The 20,732-nt window shown below is 39.5% G+C and overlaps 1 protein-coding gene across 1 annotated transcript in view; it reads right to left on the bottom strand.

Moving 5' to 3' along the window:
* The window catches only part of gramd2aa (GRAM domain containing 2Aa), a gene marked incomplete at its 5' end in the record, with an annotated part of 34,261 nt that overhangs the window by 6,341 nt on the left and 7,188 nt on the right, over nucleotides 1-20,732 (bottom strand). Inside the window, 5 exons of the mRNA XM_079246518.1 lie at nucleotides 1,756-1,854; nucleotides 2,330-2,433; nucleotides 5,682-5,754; nucleotides 7,085-7,142; nucleotides 18,532-18,614. Of these exons, the coding sequence (XP_079102644.1) occupies nucleotides 1,756-1,854; nucleotides 2,330-2,433; nucleotides 5,682-5,754; nucleotides 7,085-7,142; nucleotides 18,532-18,614 (417 nt within the window). The remainder of the gene's footprint in view (nucleotides 1-1,755; nucleotides 1,855-2,329; nucleotides 2,434-5,681; nucleotides 5,755-7,084; nucleotides 7,143-18,531; nucleotides 18,615-20,732) is intronic.

The raw sequence follows: 20,732 nt of genomic DNA, 5'->3' as shown, positions 1-20,732 counted from the left end.
AACAAATGTACATTAGATAAATGACTGCATGTACTCAGCTATGATTAGACATTATAAACAGGCAGAAGATCTTCTCTTTTATATCTTCAGCTACCTCTGCAAACATGGCAGTTGTAGAGTTTTATTCTCAGGCATCAGCTTTTAAGTAAGTCACGATCATTGGCTTCTTCCTAAGTTCTACGGTAACAGTGCTGCTTTGCTCACATTAGTGTCCATTTACCTGATATAAGGACACAATAATATGAATATCACAATGCAGAATGAAGAACAGGAACATTGCTAGGCAAGTCTTAAGATATGCTTGAAATCATTTCACTTAAAATTACTTCAAAATATATGGAACAAAGAAGAGTATTTTTTGTCAAAAATCATTTTTATATACGTTTTATTCTTATACACAAAATTATTAATGACAAGTCAGGAACAGCTTAAACTGATATGATGCAGCTGCTGCTAACAGAGAAGAGAAAACTACACAAACTTTTATTGTTACCCACCAAGATTCCTGATACGACCACAAAAAGACGCAAGACTTGTTGATGCTCCTTCTGTCTTTAAATAAACTCACTGAAGGGTCTGATACATCTCTAAATATAGTGCCAGTGTGGTTAAGTTAGTAGCAGAAGTAGTGGGTGCATCAGTATAATCAGTGCACCAGGAAACCGATTAAATGCATTATTTATTTTGATTTGTTAATGTTTTTGTAATTAATTAATCGTAATAAAAGTGTTAAGTCCGGCTGCTAATATATATATATATATATATATATTTATACTAGGTTAGACTTAAGATTGTGTCACTTTAAAGTGTACAATTTCTAAACTTAGGGGTTTATCTAATGTCTGTGTGTTTTGGAAACCATCTGTGTCGGGTTCAAAACTCTGTACTTCAATTAACAGGACAGTTCCGCTTAAAGCATTAGCTTGGAAAAAAGACGGAAATTTTACAATTTAGTCCTGCTAATAAAAGAAGTTCACATCTTCAAGCAGGACGAGAAAGAAATAACCTAAATCTATTGTTTGTTTTTCTGCTGTAAATGCTACCAATAAGTACTGCTTGTTTGCACTGAGTTAAATACACCACAGCCGATGCCTGATTACAGATTTCAGCTGTGAAATACCAAAACGCTGAAAATGATTTGTTTTTAACATCTTTCACAAAGCCAAATGAGAGCAGAACTGCAGCTTTAATGGACTAATTTGAGTTTTCAGTATTGTCATATTATTTCGTCTGTTTAGTAAACCATACTTAAATGACTTCATTCCCCCCTTCACCATGGAGAGAGCTCGCTGTATTGAAAAAATTAATTTTCAGGAATAGTTCATTAAAATTTTGCTAACCCTCTGGGCAGCTAAGACTTTAATGTATTTGTGGGATGCTTTTTTTTTTTGTTTTTTTTGTGCAGCACATTAATTGGCAGCTGAGGATGAATTGCCCTAAAGTCTACATGTTATTGTTGCTTATTGGCTATCATTACGCATAAGCTCTTGAGGCCAGAGGAGAAGCTGAGAAGTAGAAATTGCCTTTGATAGCTTGATGAGAGGTTTCTGAAACAGACAGTTGAGGCTCTTTTGAATTTTTCTGTAATGGTGGAAAAACTTTCACTCATTTAACCTTCCAAGCTGGGAGTCTGCATGTCTGGTGTGGCATGGGTTTTTTTTTTTTTTCCATCACAGCTACTCTGAGAAATACAGCTATACTGCTTTAATCAGAACGAGTATTTCGATTTAAAGTGACTTTGATGGAGGTGTGTACCTTCTGGCCAGTGTCTGTGGTGATCGCCAAGCCGTTGGGTACAAGGCCAGCTGTTTTGTGCTTCTTCACAAGCCTCACAGAAACAACAGGGATGGCCACCTGAGCAGCACGAACACAGGAAGAAATCCGTTTTATAAGGAGATGCTGCTTGTAAAAAACCTAAAAGCTGGTGGAAAAAGTCAAGAGGGAACATGAAACATGTCTTTTTGGAGTCAGAATGTGAAGAATGCAGTCTGAATAAGAAGCTTATTGTCACTAAGATCTTTGCAGAGGAGTTTGGTTTCAAGGAAATGCAGGAAAGGGTACAACGCACAACATCAAAGAGAAATGTCACATAACTGGTTAAGTCTAGAGGTTGAGGCAGTTCATTTCACTGAGGAAACTTACAGAAAGGCATTTACATGGGAAAGAACTCAAGCTGCAAAACTTCAAATCAATCCATAATCCTGACTGACTTTCGGTAAAATAATTTGTCGAGCTAGCCAATCAGCTCGTCAGACTGTGGCTGGAAGTCACTCGGATCGAGTTTCCCCGTCAGTTTGAGTTTATTAAGCTGTCCGTCAGTCACTCGTACCTTAATGTCCTTTCCAAAGAGGTTGGCATAGAAACACAACCAGTTTCTGGAAATGTAGAGACGGCCTTGTAGAAGAATGTCTCTGAGAAGAGCGCAGGAGTACACTGAGAAAACACAAACAGGACAGAAAAAAATGACTTCCTGTCGTTGAACCTTTTCCACCGCTTTTCTTTTGACAGTTTGCAGACAGCAGCAACATTAATGGTAAACCAACGCTGAAATATGCAAACAGAAGAGTTGATGCTGAGCAGGAGAAGTTTAGAGTCCAGAAATGTGACGGTTTCTGAGTTTAACCAGATGGCAGAACTGGCCAGAATCACAGATGGGTAAAATGCCAAGGCAGACAATTACAGAGTAAAAACACACAAAGAAAAAGGAAGGAAAGAAAATATATCTGTGGAGCATTTAAAGGTTTGGTAAATGACACAAATGGAATATTTCATTCATACAGTTTCATTCAAATGTGTCTCTCATGTTTGTTTATTCATTTAGCTGCAAGAAATCACCTAAACGTCTGCTGCTTTCATGGATGCTCCAGATATTTAAGAGGCTGATTGTTCTAATGTACACTCAGTGGCCACTATATCAGGTACACCTAAGTACTGCAGCACCCCCCCTTTGCATTACGGCAAAACTGCCTTACTATTTTATGGCTGAATTGAATTTGTGATGATGAAAATTTCCTGTTTCACTACATCCCAAAGGTGCTCTATCAGACTGACATCTGGAGACTGTGAGGTCACTGGAGCACAGTGAGCTTGTCGTCACCTTAAAAAAACCTGCATGAGATCATCTCACTTTTGTGACATGGTGCATCGTCCTGCTGGAAGAATCCAGAAGAAGATGCTTCGCTGTGGCCATAAACATGGACATGGGATGGACATGGTCAACAGCAGCACTCAGGTGTTTAAATGATGCTCATTTGGTGTTAAGGGACCTAATATATGCCAATAAAATATCCAACTGACACAAGGCAGGATTAATGAATCTTTTTAGGTTGCTTCCCCCGTATTCTGACCCTAGCATCTGAATGGAGACTCATCAGACCAGGCAATGTTTCTCCAGTCTTCTGTTGTCCCATTCTGCTAAGTGTGTGAACTGTGACCCCAGTTTCCTGTTCTTAGCTGAGAGAATACCACCTGAAGGGAGGATCGATATGTTCAGAGATGCTATTCTGCAAAGCTTGGATGGAACCAGTGGTTATCTGAGGTCTGGCTGCCTTTCTGTCCTGTCCAACCAGTCAGCCCTTCCTCCTCTGACCTCTGACATCAACGAGGCGTTTTGGTTCAAACGCTGCTCGCTGAATCTTTTCTCTTTTACAGACCATTCTCTGTAAACCTGGAGATGGTTGTGTGTGACCATGTCCACAAATACACAGAGTACACAGACTTTGGCTGATAAGCTGTTTGTATTAAGAAGCAACTGAAGCAAACTAATAATGTGGCTGCTGAATATTTATCTACATAATAGTGCAATAAAAATACCCCCAATGGACCCTCTGTGCATTGCAGTTTTTACGTTTAGGTAACAAACCCACGACGTAACTGGCTTCACTTCACAGATGGCAAAAGAACTTTGAAACAAGTTAACAGCTGAAGGTGGGAATGATTAACAAGTGCCTGCAATCTCTATTTATTTCACCCATCATTGAGTTTCCGTCGCGGAGGAAGGTGTGAATGAGCGAACAAGAAGCTTCAGATGTTCAGGGTGTGTTGAACTTCCAGCTGCACTTGGTTCAACATACACTACAACTGTGCTGACCTTTTGGATTTGGAGTAATTTAACTCTGAAACATGTGGGTTATGCAGTACTCATCATCAGAGGGCACCCCAAGTTTAAAAGGGTTAAAAAAAAAAGGTTAAAGCTGGGGTAGGTAATGTTGGGGAGCTAAATGTGAAAGTGGCGCCCTGTCTTGGCTCCTCCCCTTTTGGTTTTGCTCCTTGCGTGATCCAAGGCTTTAATCTTACCTCCGCCAAGGAGGTTATGTTTTTACCGGCATTTATCTGTTTGTGTTCAAGATAACTCAACAAGTTATGGACGGATTTTGATCAAATTTTCAGGAGTTGTTGGAAATTAACGGATTCAGGAATTTTCTTAAATTGACAGAGATTTGCGTTCTTCGAGTGTTTTTCTAGTTCGCAGCTTTTTCCACCAACGATTTTCTCTTTCTCGGCTGTTTAGCAGGAGGAGGCAAATAAACCGAGCCGGGTCTGGAAATCCTTCCTGCATTTTCTCAGCCGTGTTCGCCTTCAGAGTTTCTTCTTTACTACTTTGTATTTTCATCCTAACACGCTGTTTATATGCAGGGTGTGGCTGTCAGGTATGCTCTGCAGGAGGGGGAGGAGGGGAGCTGAGAGAAGAAGCTCATGAAGTGTAAGAAATGAACAACTTCAATTCGGCCTGAACGTTTTGATTGGTCAGAGTTTTTACAGATTTACAGTAAACTGAGGGGTCGAACTATATTTCTTATTGTTCATGATTGCAAAATGTAGAGACTACAATCAGGACGAGGAACCACTTCACCCAGTAAACAAACAAACAAAAAAGTCTTTAATTCCTGAAAAGACCAACAACCTGCAGACAGGTTGTCAGCTGCTCTCTACATAATTTCACTTGATGCAGTGGTTTACACTAATAAAAAAAAGAGCAAAAATCCAATTCAATAAATAATTCCCTAAAAAGAACTATTTTTCAGTAAATTCCTGTTGGTTACATCTGGCATCATAGTTCAGCAGGTGGCTGTTTTATGTCTGGTTTGCATGTAAACATCTGGACAGTAATGTCCAAAAAAAAAATGTAATTGTTAAAAGGACGTGATGGGTTGCAGGTAAAATAAACAAAAAGACGTATTTCAAGCTTGACATTATTTATTTATCCCTAGAAAGAAACCACTTGTCATTACTGCAACTAACGTCTCATTATGGATTCATTTTCAGACTAATTATTTCCATATAAACAATTTTTAAAAAGTCTACAGATTAATAATGATCTTCCTTTTCCTCATACATACTTACTGATGAAAAACAGAACAAGTCATCCTGGTTCTTTGTCTTTTTCATATATGTATTATTCAATTAAAAACAAGAGATGTTATTTAGTTTCATAATTCGCTTCATACCAACTACTGAAGTTATAAACCTTTGTATCTATTTATAACTCCAAAAGAGTACTACACACCCTTTGTTTGTATTTTCATTTAATTAACAGTTAATTAGTTTTGACAATTTCACCTCTAAACAATGAAATGTGTGACAGAAACCCACCATCTGTTTCACATTGTACCAACATGTTAGCAGCTTGCTTGGAAAAGAAGAGCAAAGCAAGTTAATGAAGTTAAGCCCAGGTCACGTACCTTTCATCAGGATCTCATCCTTGGGCACACATGGGAACAGTTTATGGTACTGCGAGTTGTACTTGCTGACAGTCTGTGCAGAGGGACAGGGCAGAGTCATGAGCAGCTCCTTGGTGGACCGGCCTGCCTGCACAGCGCCCGCCTCACCGGCCCCTCCGCCACCACTGGCCACTCCGGCTCCGCTCTGCGCTGACACCACCCTTTCCCTCAGAGGACGCGAGCTCTGCACCAGGCTCAGCACGTTGGCACCGTACTCACACACACACTCGCGCACATCCAAGGCCTGGAGCAAACTGCTGCAAGACACACACTGTCCCCCTGCCGCTGGTCAGTACTGAGCTGTTTGGAAGACTGCTTCCAAGCAACTACCTCTAGCGAGCACGCAAACACACACACACACACCTGGCTCTAAGGTATACAGCTGCACCTACACACACTACAGACTAAACTGCAACAACACTGCTTCAGTTTGAGCTCTTTCTCAACTACAAGGTTGCCTTTCTCTATCTGAATGCACCTTCAGTGACTCATCTCACACCCTCCCTCTTCTCCTTCCTATTAACGCACTCACTCCCTCTGCCCTTCATCACTCTGAGCTGAAAAATAAAGACATACACAGTGACTCCTCGCTGCTCTTAACTTACTTCCTTTCTGTCTCCTTTTACCCTGAAACTGTCAGTTTCTCTTCCCGTCTACGCTGTCAGTAGCTGACACCTCAAATTTCTTCCCTTTGAGCAAAAGAAAAATACATTTTTATCCCTGAACTCACACGAGGTCTCGTTCATTCCCCACTTTCCCCTGTCACGGCTCAAACTCACCTCCAGCTCTCAGCATCTCTGCAGCGACGGGATCTCTCTCCCTGTTTTTCTCCGCACAGCTCTGTCTCATCTATCACTCCTTTAACTCGTATCTCCTCAGTCTGTTGTTCTGAGCTGCTCCTGCTTTTGTTTTTCTATTTATAGCTCATGCTAGAGGCAGCTCCGGTCCTCAGAACTACGGTGTCTACAGGAGATTACAGTAAAAGAGGGTTCTTTTTTTTTCCACTTGGGAAAAACCCTGGTTCATGTAAATTTATCATCATATCATCAAATTTATCACACTCATCATTGAGATGAGTCACCCATGCTGCGGTTGCATTATTCTATAAAACGATTAGGAGTGTCTTGCTCTCCATATTCTGATTTGATCATCTTTACCTGAATGCTTAGCTACATTTGACATTAAAGTCTTATAGATTTAAAGGACTGAGCTTCTTTTTTAGTTTCCAATGTCAAAACCTTACATTGTGGAGCGGGAAAGTGCCCTTTTGAAATGCCATAAATGATTTGGGGAAAGAAAAAAAAAAAAAAACCCTCGTAGGACCTGAATCAAAGAGGATGTGATAAAAGAGGGACCAAACTCACCGAGCCCCGGTAACATTTCTTCACATCTTCATAGGACAAGTCTTCAATCAGCTGAAACCTGTGATGTAAGAACAAATAAGCATAATCAAAATGACATCCTCCGGGTTTATAATTAGTACAAGATTTTACATGCGTACCGCTGAAGGTACACGTTTCAAAGTGGATTGATGTGATCACATGTTGAAAGCCTAACACAGCACTTTGCAGGATGACAAACTGTGGCTAAATGATGTGCTTTATGCATGCATGCATGTGCACTATGTGAAAATCTCAGTGCTTCCATGTCACCAGTTTATTAGTATTTTGTGCCCAAATAGAGACTCGTAGGTTCATACAAGCAGCGTAAGCAAAGCTGAAAATGGAGTTGTTCAAACACTAACAGCGACCATGACAGGAGATTTATCCGTCACTCTTTTAAAAGCACATGAAGAGACACATCAGAAGCATCAAACTGGCCTCAGGAGAAATAGTCAGAGCAGTGCAGCAGATGTCACAGCATGATACTCATATCTATTGCTAAAGCAGAAACCTCCGCTGAGCAGGTAAAATTCAGGATAATCAGACCTAGAAGCAAAATGTCATCGAAATGAATTGCTGCCTAAGTTAAGACAGTTTAAAGAAGACGCACATATGCAACAATAAATGCTGAGTGGAAGGCTGTCTTTGACTGACAGAGACAAATATCTCTTTTTTCCAGTATCGCTGAGGGTGTCAGGTGATTGACAGCGAGTACAGCGAGATGTAACGCAAAGCTGATATGGAAGCACTGCTGCTGCTGGAGGAGACACTGATAAAGCAGGAGCTCTGGCAAATTGCAGCATCACATCTACACTGATGATTCATCTCACTCTGTGGAAGCTGTTCCTCATACTTAGCATGAAGAAAGGCATCAAATGCAGGGCAGAGAGGATGCTTTCATGTCACTGAACAGTCCAGCTAAAGACAAGACGGTTGCAAAACCCTTCTGATAGTCTTCATCCTGAAAATGATTCCTTTGAAATGTGAGCAGAATATCTAAAGAAATGTGTGAATAAGTATGAGCAGATAATGTTGTATGAGACGTAAACAGCTGGCAGATTAATCTCCATCATGCTATTTTACCTTTTCTTTTTTTTTCATTTGTATTTCATTGTCATTTTCACCGTATCAATTTTACATCAGGTGCATTTGCAAGATTAACCATTTAATAAAACTTTGACCGAATTGGATTTTAAAAAAAACAAAAACAAAAAAACAACAAAATAAATATATAAAATAAAATAAATTCAGTGTCTAACCAGGGTGAGATGTCTTTTTTTTTTTCTTTCATACCTCATAATTCCCTTGTCTTTGCATAACCCAAATCTACTGTATAGTTCAGTCGCTTAAAAAAAATCTGGTCTGGGTCGTCCGATGTACTTTAACCATCCACTCCAGATCGGGTTGAAATTATCGACCTCTAGTTTCATTAATGCAGTTCGTTTACCCATGTTATAGATGCATAAAAGGATCTCTGTCCACTATTCCACATTAGGTGTTGATCATTTCTCCATTTCCTGGTGATTGCTTTTCTGCCAGCCAACAGCAATATTCTCAGCATTTTGTAATCCTCACATCTTTTTAATGGTAGAGTATTTATTATTCCCAGATACATCATTTAAAACTCAACTGGAATCTGAACTCTCATCACTTCTTCAATAACTTTTTGTGTTTTTATCAAATATTGTTTAATGAGGGGGCATCCCCAAAAGACGTGGAAGTAGTCTGCTGCTCTTCCACCATCTCCAACATTTGGTATCTCCGTACTTTCTCTCAACTGGAGTTTCAAAAAACCTTATATCAGCAACGACAACATATCTAACACATAAATATTGTAGTTTTTATTTATGAAAACACTAATCAGCTGGGTACTGTCTCTGGTTATGTGGCAGTTCAAGGTGCACAAGGCTTCCCATTAGTCTGTACCAAACAGCAGCCTCCGGTGGTTAACAGTGAAGTATATGCGGAAGTGCAAAAAAATTGCAGTTCCCCCTTCATCCACTAGGGGCAGGCTCCGAAACAGAGCAAATCCCCATAGACTACCATGTTTAAAAGACCAGCTTCACAGGAGAAATAAACATGTTTACAGCCTGGCAAAAAAATCGATTTTTGGTTTAATAGGTCAGGTTTACCTTCATGACAACTGTGGAGGGGAGTGAATTTTTTTCTAACTCGCTCGTTTAAAAGTAATTTAATCTCGAAGTTTGGCATATTTAGGGGCGTGTCCTTTTGATTGACAGGTACCCTGTCAATCAAGTCAGAAGAACGTAGAACAACCGCGGTTTTTAGCCGGTTAACAATGTGACTTAGCTTTAGCCCGCTTACCTCCGTTAGCTGATTAGCTCCTGTTTTCTCCGGGTTAGCTCGGTTAGCTCTTAGCTACAGAAAGCTCGGAGTTCGTTCGATATCAGTCATCCACCATGATGCGAACAGCCCCCCTCTCAGCTCCACCTCTTTGCCCATATTTGCATTTTCCGGGCGAGACGACACGCATGCCCATCAAGATGACGATGGTCGGAACCGCCCACTGAGCTTTAATTCAGCTCTTCAAAAACCTACGGGTGACGTCACAGTGGCTCTGTCCATCTTTTTATATACAGTCGATGGTCTGTACATATGGCACCTGCTATATTTGTGTCATCATTTTTACTACGGTGTCTCTGAATGGACAAACAATTGTGTGTGTGTGAAGTGAAAACCATCTGACCTTTAAAACTGCAGCACCAGCTTTTTTTTGATAAGTACTAAAGAACTGTTTGGGGTAAGTAATGCCTTAAAAACATACAAGACAGTGCACATACAACATTTTGCAGTTTTTGCCTATTGTGCAGTCGTTACTGGACCACCTCTGGATGAGTCCTCTGGATCCATTTATAGAATAAAACATGTTTATGTTAGGGAAAGGTTTGCCCACTGTCCCCTCACAACCTGCTGTGTCTATCTTTATTGCTAGATGTCAGTAATCCCAACACACTGCTTCTTTAATCCACAAAGATTCGGTGCAACATGTGGAAAGGTGTATGGAGGTTTTTCAGAAAGAACAAACAAGTTATTAGATTTACCAGTCTGGAATAGCAAAAGCTGTGTCATTCAGACACAGTTTCTTTACTTAAATCCTAATCCTCTAGTTGAGTATTGGTCCCCTAGAAACTCATCTGGGCTTTTTTGATCCGTAAACCTAATTTTTTTTGCTATAGTAGGAAAAACATTCACAGCCTTTGAATGTCCTGGTGCCACTCTGTGCTCGTTTCTGCTTCTTTGGGTTTTCAGAGTCAGAACTTAACAACATTTAGTTTTTATTCTCTTCAAATGTGAAAAACTCCAAGAAAAACTGCAAGTCTGCTGAAACTCTCACCCGTTTGTATGTCAAAGTAAAAAAAAAAACCAGTCCTACAGGTCACCTTTTTATCAAAACAGCAGTTAAATCCTCAAACTGCCACTTTTATTTCTTGCATTTTATCTCATACCATTTTTGCCTTTTCTCTCTTTAATTTCTTTTATTCCTTTTAGGTTGGTTTTAATATACTTTTGCCTTGCACTTGCCATGCTAATAGGAATTTTAATGAGTTATGAGAAAACTGTACCAATGACCAATTGTATTGTAATTTATCTACAGTTCAAACTTGCGCAGTTATGGCAAATATTGGATGTTCATTGTGGTTCTCTGTTAAGGCACAATAACGTCAACCTTTATCATTTATATCCAAAAGCAGCTGTCATTCTGTTTCAAGCAGACCAAATACAGGAAGTGGACTACAACAAAAGTCACTTCCTACATTTGGTGTAGCATTGCATTGTGGGTAAGTAAATACAAAATAAAAAAACCCATAATAGTGATAGTTTTATCTCCATGTTCAGTTCACAAGTAGAGGAAGTTGAGTTTTCTTCGTCATGCAGGTCTCAGCACCACCTTCGGTGGGAATGGGGATATGTTATTATAAAAGTTTGGCTTGTTGGACCAAAGCGCAGGGTGAACGTGATCTCGGTTCACATGGATACACCCCCCGACAACTGAGTCTAGTGGACAATCCTGAAGTAAATGCATCCTTTTACTTTAGGCACATCTAAGAAACATTAAAGACTTTTTCCACTAAAAATCATGTTTTTAAAACAGTTTTTAATGAACAATCATTTATAACAATGTAATTGTTATGCTTTTTATAAAACATGTTAGGGTGCACAGCTAAACGTGAGTCGCGATGAACTGATTAAATGAGAAGTTCAAACTGCAAGGAGAAGATGGTGAATGCTAGCAGCTAGCTGCTAGCTGCCAGGCGTCTAGCTAACAGGTAACAACAGACTTTCACAATGAGTGGCTGAAGTGTGGACCCAAATGCAGGACTGGAGGCAGGAATGCTAAATCTAGACGCATATTCCAAAAAACAAACAATAAAAAAAAAAAACCTTGACACATGACCATAGAAAGCAAACAAACTGAACCAGCTAACAGAACTGAAACCAAGGGCTATAAATACCGGGAAACAGAACAAGACACAGGTGAAACAGATGAACTAATTGAGTCCAGGTGTACTTAAAGACCAGGAAAGCAAAATGAGACACAAAAAGGAACTAAACAGGGAAAACTACAAAATAAGACAGGAAACCAAAACCGAGAAAACCATGAAAAGTCACATGATAACACGGAAAATTGAAAGGCAAGGAGAGTTGACCCTGATGACCTGAAAGATCTGGTTTTTTCATGATGGACCATAAAAACTGAGAACAGCTGTGTAAAATATGATAACTGAAAATGGAAGCATTGAAAAATGAACACTTTTCCACTTGACCTGATGACAACCGCTCTGTCCTTTCACACACAACTATTTGCATGACAGAATTACAGTCACGGTTTTCACATAAGATGTTGCTTTGTCAAGCTAACAAGCACACATCCGGTATGCTGCACAAAACAGTGGTGGATGCAATCAATTGAATATACTTCTGCTGTGTTTTAATCAGACAACAGAAGCCAGAACTTTGATTTAAACGCTTTAAAATAAGCTAAGAAAATTAGCCAGCCCTCTATATAATCAATGTAGTTAAAATCACGAGTAGAAAAGAAAAAGCACTGCTTTTCACTCCTGTTTTTTTATTTCTCTTCATGTGAACTTGGAAAGTTTAAGCTTCAGTTTTGATTTTTTTTCCCCTCAAAACTTCAGCTCCAAAATGCGGCTCAAAAAGCGTTGATGGAAAGCCGATTAAATGATTGATTTAATTTCTTCTACCACAACAGATTCAAAATGGAACAGCTCAGACTAGAAAAGATCTAAGCAGGGTTTAAGTGTCAGAGAGCAGCAAGGGTTGCCTGCTGTGTGTGTCTGAGTGTGTGAGACTGGTTGTTTACAACAAAGCAGTACAGCTGTGGCAGCACCGCCAGCTCTCCTGCTAAATATTCACACTCACTTAAGATATTTAACATTAAATACCTTTGGTTCTTTTAAAGGAGAATCATAGTGGGAGGAATATTGACTGCTGTTACAGAACAAAACTTCCATATTTACGTGTAATGTATCCTGGCATTTTTTAATAGATAAGAAGAACCTAAAGTACAAATAAATACTTGTACGATTCCCCACCAAACGTTCCTGGACTTTATGTGATGGCTAAATCTGTCGGTCGAAAACATAGACTGCATATAAAAAGATGGACGGAGCCTACGTCACCCGTAGATAGATAGATAGATAGATAGATAGATAGATAGATAGATAGATAGATAGATAGATAGATAGATAGATAGATAGATAGATAGATAGATAGATAGATAGATAGATAGATAGATAGATAGATAGAATGAAACATTTAACGTGCTACATTGTGAGAACGCAGGTGAACTTCCTGCTTTATACTTCCATAAGAATAAAATCTGCAACGATAAAACTGCATTATTGTTCTTCAACTATTCCCTGTGTGATTGGTGGTGCATGTCACACTTCCTTCGGTTTTCTTGTAGGATTCAGAATTCGTTGATCTGATCAGTGTGGGAAACAGGTCCAACTCCCACCAACATGTTGTACAGACATGGTTCCTACATGAGACTGACAAAGTTTCTTCTTTCTAACCACGACATTTCTCACTTAGATACAGAAGTTTTACTGTGTCATCTGTCCAGAAAACATGTATTCTGCTGCCTTTAGGTTTAGTTTTTTGCTTTCCAGCTAACTGCAAACGACAGTGATGTTCTTTCTGTGGCTTTTTACTTGCCACCCTGCCATACACGCTATTCACTGTTCTCCCGGGAGGGAGGGGGACCTCATGAATATTGGCACTACTCAATGTGAAAGAGGCCTTTAGTTCCTCAGTGGTCTCACAGACTTTTAAAAACCTCACTTTCAGAGTGTTCTTTACGAGACAACCACTCCTGGGGAGGGTTACAATGGTCTTGAATTTCCTCCACCTTACACAATCTATATGCCTGTTTGAATTGGAGGAGTCCAAACTCTTTGAGGAGGTTCATATCTTTTATTTTGTACAACGGCATACAAGTACAAATATGGATTTTAAAGGATTTGATATTAATTACTACAGTTTTTTAAATTATAACAATTACAACAGTTTAGGCTGCACAATTTACTGAATATTTGTCATCATAGCAATATCAATACTGCAAAGACTGCAGCACATGCTGGACTACTGACATGTATGCAAATGGATGCTGCATTTCACCCAGAGGAAGTTCTGCTTTGTGTATGCTCTATAATTATACAACATGTATAGGTGTACATGTAACATGTACAGGTGCAGAACAGGAATGCATCCCTCACCGACACACTTCAGGCTAAATATTTGTTTATTTACTGAAATTTATAACACCCCAATGTTCAGCAAAGGTGCATAAATCACCAACTCTGGTCCTTAAGGGCCACCACCCTGGAGCTTTTAGATGTTTCCATGCTGCAATGCATCTGATTTAAATGAGATGGTTCTGCAAGTTCTGCACGAGCCTTTAATGACGCGTTAATTTGAGTTGGGTGTGTTGCAGCAAGGAAATATCTAAAACCTGCCTTTCCTACTTTTAATTACTGTATGGAGCTTGACCTAGATGTAAAATCCCCTTCCTGGAAAATACACCCCTTCATCTTGTGACCATGTTATGAATAACAGTGCACGTGTGCTTCTCTTCCTGCCTATAAATAGGCTTCTCAGCGGCTCAGCACTCTCAGGTGCAGAGAGGAGAGTGATTATTAAAACACAGGCAGCCCTGTGGAAACTAACTGGCTCTCGAGTCTTCCCTCTGACTCTCAATCTGTCTCTGTCTTTTACACCAGATCCAGGTCTTAATCAATACTGCTTGCAATCTCACCATGCTTTTAGGAAGGCTGTGAATGTGGTTTCCTGTAAGGCAAAGCATTTTTACAAATCTAAACAAGGAAAGGAATGACTGAACTAAAGCATGAGCACATACTGATTTAAATGTTACTCAAAGAATTAGAAATTTTCTATCTTAAAGTCCTGAACATCGGTTGTGTTTGTGAGGCTTTCATACACCCAACATATGTTGTTTTTCCAAGTGTAAGGAGGGTTAGGCAGACACAGAACTCCTACAGACAAAGAAAAAATGGAGGGCAATTGCCTAAAAGTCCTGACAGAGACAGCACGGCTTACTTCGAACCCTACCATCATTTCAGAGGCGGTAGGTTTGGCAACAAAACCAAAGCTCTGAATCAGCTCGTTCCCATGTGAGCCAGGCAAAATGTCGCCTGCTGAAAGTGTGCTTGTGTGCGCACGCATGCGCTTTTCTCCAACTGTGGCAGTGCCCTTGGCAGTGAGGCAGAAGAGTGAAACTAATTACAAGCTGAAAGAATCCTAAATTGAATCCCAAATTAGAAAGCGAACACCTCCCATCGGTGGCCAACTCTGCAGTAGACTTGGAGTCAGTAATTTAGATGGAAGAGAAGGAACTGGGACTGAGAGCACTGAGATAAGTTAGATACATGGACATATTTTCAGGGAGGAAAAAAAAACCCTATTAAGTTAATCGATTGGGGGTCTTATTTGGACCATCACATCAGCATGTTAAGAATGAAAATGAACTTGTAGGTCTGGGTGTAATTTCAGCTTGCTTATAAATTATAATTATTATTTACATAAACCTTCTGATATCTAAGTTTTTAAAGCATTATCTGAATTTGCCTTAAATATATGTTGTAACATTGACTTGTCTGCTCGTTTCCTTATTTAGAGTAGAACCTAAATCCTAAAAATGGAATGCGCAACCCTATTAATGCACACATTTGTAATGAAAACACATGGTGGGATTATGTATGTGAATGCCATGACTGTCCCTTCACTGTCAGGCCAGCTTGTGTTGGTGTTGGCAGCACGTCCTCTGAATCCTAGACATGTGGAGGAACGTTATGCTCAGGGATGAGTCCAGATTCTGCCTCCAGCAGTTAGACTGCAGAGTGAAAATGTGGAGAAGATGCAGGGGACGCTGTGATAATTGCTGCAGCAATGTGGTAACAGCTTTGGTAGAGGCAGTGTGATGCTGTGTGGCAGCATCTCCCTCACTGGAGAAACAAGGCTGGCCGTCACTCAAGTAATCTCAGTACAGAAATATTCTGCAATCATCAAGTACAACAAGTGGCAATCCCACATTTCAACAGTCTGGGACCGAACTCTGCCTTCCAATAGGACAGCGCTTGTCTTTTCAGACATTACCTTCTGTTACAACCATAGACTGTATATAAAGAGATGGACGGAGCCTCCGTGACGTCACCAATGGGTTTCAGAAGAGCTGAATTGAAGCTCGGTGGGCGGTTCCTACCGTCGCCATGTTGGCAGCGTCATGCGTGTCGTCTCGCCCGGAAAATACAAATATGGGCAAAGAGGTGGAGCTGAGAGGGGGGCCGTGAGCGTCATGGCGGATGATTGACATCGAGCGAACTCCGTGCTTTCTGTAGCTAAACGCTAACCCGGAAATAACGGGAGCTAACCAGCTAATGGAGGTAAGCAGGCTAAAGCTAAGTCACATTGTTAACCGGCTAAAAACCGCGGTCGTTCTACGTTCTTCTGACTTGAAGCCGGATATCGGTACCTGTCAATCAAAAGGACACGCCCCTAAATATGCCAAACTTCAAGATTAAATTACTTTTAAACGGGTGAGTTTGAAAAAAATTCACTCCCCCCCACAGTTGTCATGAAGGTAAACCTGACCTATTAAACCCTTAAGGGTTCCAGGAGGAAAGGGGGTGGCATCACAAACTGTTTCAGGCACCTAAATAAAAAATGAAGTTAACCTAAAGTAATCCTGTGACAGGAGAAAACAGCAAAAATTACTAACTAAAACCAAAAGTTCTGTAACCACAAAGCCCAACCAAAGACAGCAACCCTTTAGGTGGTCAAACCAAAAGGTGTAATTCTACGGCGCAGTTGGGCCGCCTAAACTGAGGAAATCTTTTGAAGAATTCTTTATCATTGTCAGGTCGTGTGTAACGGCCGTTAACACGTCACTTTGTGGACTACAAGCAGATGGAGACTGTGCATGAGCCTACTGGGGATTGGCTCCCCCTGCGTTCCTTCTAGTGGCGCCCTTGGTGTGACATTGCTGCCCTGCGATTGGTTGCCCATGCTCCCACCTGCCTGTGATTGGCTGGACCTTTGACGCCCCTTTTTGAGCTCCACCATAAAAGCCGCCGTCCCCTTTCATTCAGGGCAGCTGTGTTTGGACTTGGTGTCACAGTCTACCATTCAGCTAGTGATTGAGGTGAGCCTTTTGCAGAGTTATCAAGTCTCGGTTAGTTGTTCATCAGTCACTGGTTTTATTTCTAAAAGGACTTAACTTCTATCTCCACTCTTGGTTCGACTTTTGTTTGTTGTTCTGTGCTTTTTATGGGTGTTTGAATGAACCTTTATTGTATATTCCGGGTTTAATTGTTGTCAATGTTGTCACCTCTTGTTCTCCTGGACACACTCAAACAGAGGCTGTAACAAGGAATATTTTCAGTTTATGTGCATATAACTCCACACAGCTCAGCCAAAAATACAGATATTCCCAACAGATTTTCCATTACTGCAAAAGAACAAATGAAGATGGATACATACAACAAACACCACCATATAGCCAGGACCGTGTGGAGCAATCATGAGTCTGTCCAGGAATCTAATGGTGTATAAATATAAAATGAATTTAGGACTAGAACATGGGGAGTTTTCTGTTTCGGTTTTCTGCAGTCTATGTGTTTCTAATCAGATAAACAATTGATGAATATTTCATTCTTTTGACTGTTGATAATAATTTGTTTCTATTTTTACTGAATCAACATGAAAAATACTTCTTTATGTAAAATAAAATTTAAAAAAATCCCTGTAATGACTTAACTATAAAATCTGACACAGCAATATGTTCTTTTTCTCAATGTTTTATTTATTTATTTATTCTTTTCTGTTTATTACAGTAACATGTGATATAGCTCAGGTAAACAGGAATTCCTTTTAACACACATAGACCTAATCATTTGTTGCTCTGACCACATTTAACACACTTCCAGCACCGTAACTGGATGTTACGGGAAATGAGCTAAAGTGGAACAAGTCCCCTTTAACCCACTCAGATCTGATGCAACATGTATGTGCTTTGACCTTCCAAGCCTGATATAACATGAATGTTGCATCATAATTTTCAAGTCATAAAACATATAGTGTTTACTCTGAACTTCCTTTCGTGTTTATCAATCATTTACAGCAGCAGCCTGACGTTAAACCTCTGCTATCTTTAAGTTCTCAGTTACATCAGAGCTTCACAAATAAAAGGTTTAAGAGGACAGCTCCAGAAAACCATCATGCTATTTCACAATAAAACCTTAGTCTAAATAGTTTAATATAATACTGCAAACATCAAATTACAACCAGAGGCATGCAGCAGGTGATGGATCTTGGACAGTGGAAGGATGCACACACCAATTACTGTGTGCTGAAAGGTAAAGAGCGACATTATCATTAAGTGTTGACATCTTTCTCATGGACTGAGTTTACCAACACTTCGTGCTTCACTGCTTAATCCCATCTCTGAACAGTTTCCCAGGGTTAAGCGGCTCCTGTCTCAAATCCTTCTTATATAACACACAAACGTTGTGTTTGCAGGCAGGCAACAGCATGCATGTGAATCCCTGCACCAAAACAAAAAGGGAGGTTTTCAACCCTTAACTGCTTTAACTACAACACAGCATTGTTTCAACGTACAGTAAATCTCTGAAGCCTCTGAAGAGAGGGGAAAATAAAAAACATCCTCTGTAGCTCCCTGTCTCCATGTCTCTCTGTACGTTTCTGTGTGTGTGTGTTTGACCATTGTTTGACATCAAATAAAGAACAAAATAAGTCCTGTGAAAATAAATCTCCTACGGCTGCAACCCATGATCATGCACAGGATACAGATGGCGTGCTAAAACAGCAAGTGATGCAGAGCAGTGTGAGCTTGTGTGCGAGAGATTTGCCTGAAGTGGCCGTGCGTGTCATCGTCCTTGGAGGGGTCCAGGTCCTGCATCGAGATGAGGCCTGTTTCTTCACCATGCTCCTGCTGCTCAGTCATGCTCTTGGCCCTGGATACACAAACACACAAGTCTATGTTCACAGCAGGCACCTCTGCTCAGTCTCCATGTACATTCATGACAACATGTTTGTTTTCATGTCTCCAGGTTCGGCTTCAAAGCGAACATTTCCCAAAACCTTTTTTTAAGGGACAAACAAATTAACTTCGTTTTAAATATCACTGCAGCAGTGATGCAGTGTTCAAAATCTGATTCAGCATTTTAGATAAGATGAAAAAACAGCTATTAAGCAAAAGAACTTAGTTGTGTTCTTGTGTTTTCTGTGAAACTGGGTCAGTGTGTACTCATGCTGATGTCTACAAAGAAGTACAGCACCTCAGAGGTTGTGCAGATGGCTGACCTTATGTGCTGCTGCGAGCAGACTCAAATATTTTGAAAAAATACATCCAAAGATGTTTCAGCACTAAATGTCTCTTGAAATTCACTTCAGCAAGTTTAGGAAATACGAAGAAGAACAAAGTGGGAACAACCAATGGGCTGAAAAAAGGTGAAGGGGCCCAAACAAGCATCTCTTTATGAGCAATTATTTCCAACTGGAGCACAGCATGAATACAACACTGATAATCAGCCAAGGCTCACCAAGTGATTCAGCTGAAATGGAAACAGATCCAAATCCCAGCTTTAACGTTTACAGGCTTGGATTATGTGGTGCAGGTCATTTTAAGGGCTTGTTTAAGCTGTTTTTGCATGCAGATCAAAATGGATGGCATCAACTGGTTTCCAGTGAGAAGGAAACAGGCACTGGAATCTCCAGCTGAAACAAGACTGAAACACTGTTTATCATTTACCATAAATCTATCTGGTTTGCAACGCCCCTCGCAGTTCGGAAAGTCTGCATAGGACCACTTGGATACGATGCAGATGATATGCAGGTAGAAAAAGGCCACTTCATATTTAACATACTGTTGACATGTATGTCATGTCAACAACAGCAAACATGTGTTTACCCATTTTAACTTCATCCATTGTGTTTAATATCATATTATATCACATCATATAATATCATATATAACATCATATCATATCATATCATATATATAATATCATATATTACGTCATATATCATATATATAATATCATATATGACATCATATCATATCATATCATATATATATCATATATTACATCATATATAATATATATAATATCATATATGACATCATATATCATATCATATCATATCCTAGCATATCCTATCTGATCTGATCAGATCATATCAGATCAGATTTGAGGGTTTCCTCTTTATTTGAACTATGGTTTAAGATTTATTTCAGACAACGATCCAAAAAAAACAGACTATTAGCTACTAATCTCACCCTTGTCATGCTTAAATGCTGCCAATCTTTTGCCTGTAGTAAATAACAATTTCAATAATCTATTTATTTATATATTTTTTATTACATATTAAACTGGTTTTGCATTTACTTTCATTTAACCCAGAAACCCCAACCCATTAAAAAAAAAAAAAAATCATCAGAAAAGTCCAATTATTTGAATATGAGGTCTTTATTTGTTACTTTAACAAAATGTAAAATATAAAAGTACTAAAAATATTTTCAGGATATTTAACATTTATCAATATGTGTCAACATTTTTATAGTTTCATCTCCTCCTTTCTGATGTTCATTAAGGGCTGAAGACAAAAAGCAGATTGTGTTCCAGAGGATTTTGTACCATAAAGTGATGCAAAAAGTCTCAGAAATGGGATGTAGCATCTATGTCACGCTGGGTTCCTGTGAGTTAAAATAAATAAATTAATGAATTAGTTTAAACTTATAACTGTGTTACTCTTACCTAATAATTTTAACTTTATTAACTTCAAGATAAAGTTAACGATTAATCATTTTAACTACTCCACTGTTACACTTTTGATGGTTTTAGTGGTTTATTTCCTCTATTAATTTCCACTGCAGTTGACTCAACTCCTCTAGGCTTTATCATTAATAGCACATACAGAGCAAAACACAAACGCATAAAAGAAGAATCACAAGCAGACACTACTTTAAAGCGAATGAGCCGAGCATATATGTAAAAACAGTATATTAGACAAGTAATGCACAGAAAATACCAAGTACAAAAGTTAAGAT

The sequence above is a fragment of the Telmatherina bonti genome (assembly GCF_933228915.1).
Source record: "Telmatherina bonti genome assembly, chromosome: 1".
In the NCBI taxonomy this organism is placed as follows: Eukaryota; Metazoa; Chordata; class Actinopteri; order Atheriniformes; family Telmatherinidae; genus Telmatherina; species Telmatherina bonti.
This window is presented reverse-complemented; position numbering and strand designations above follow the sequence as displayed.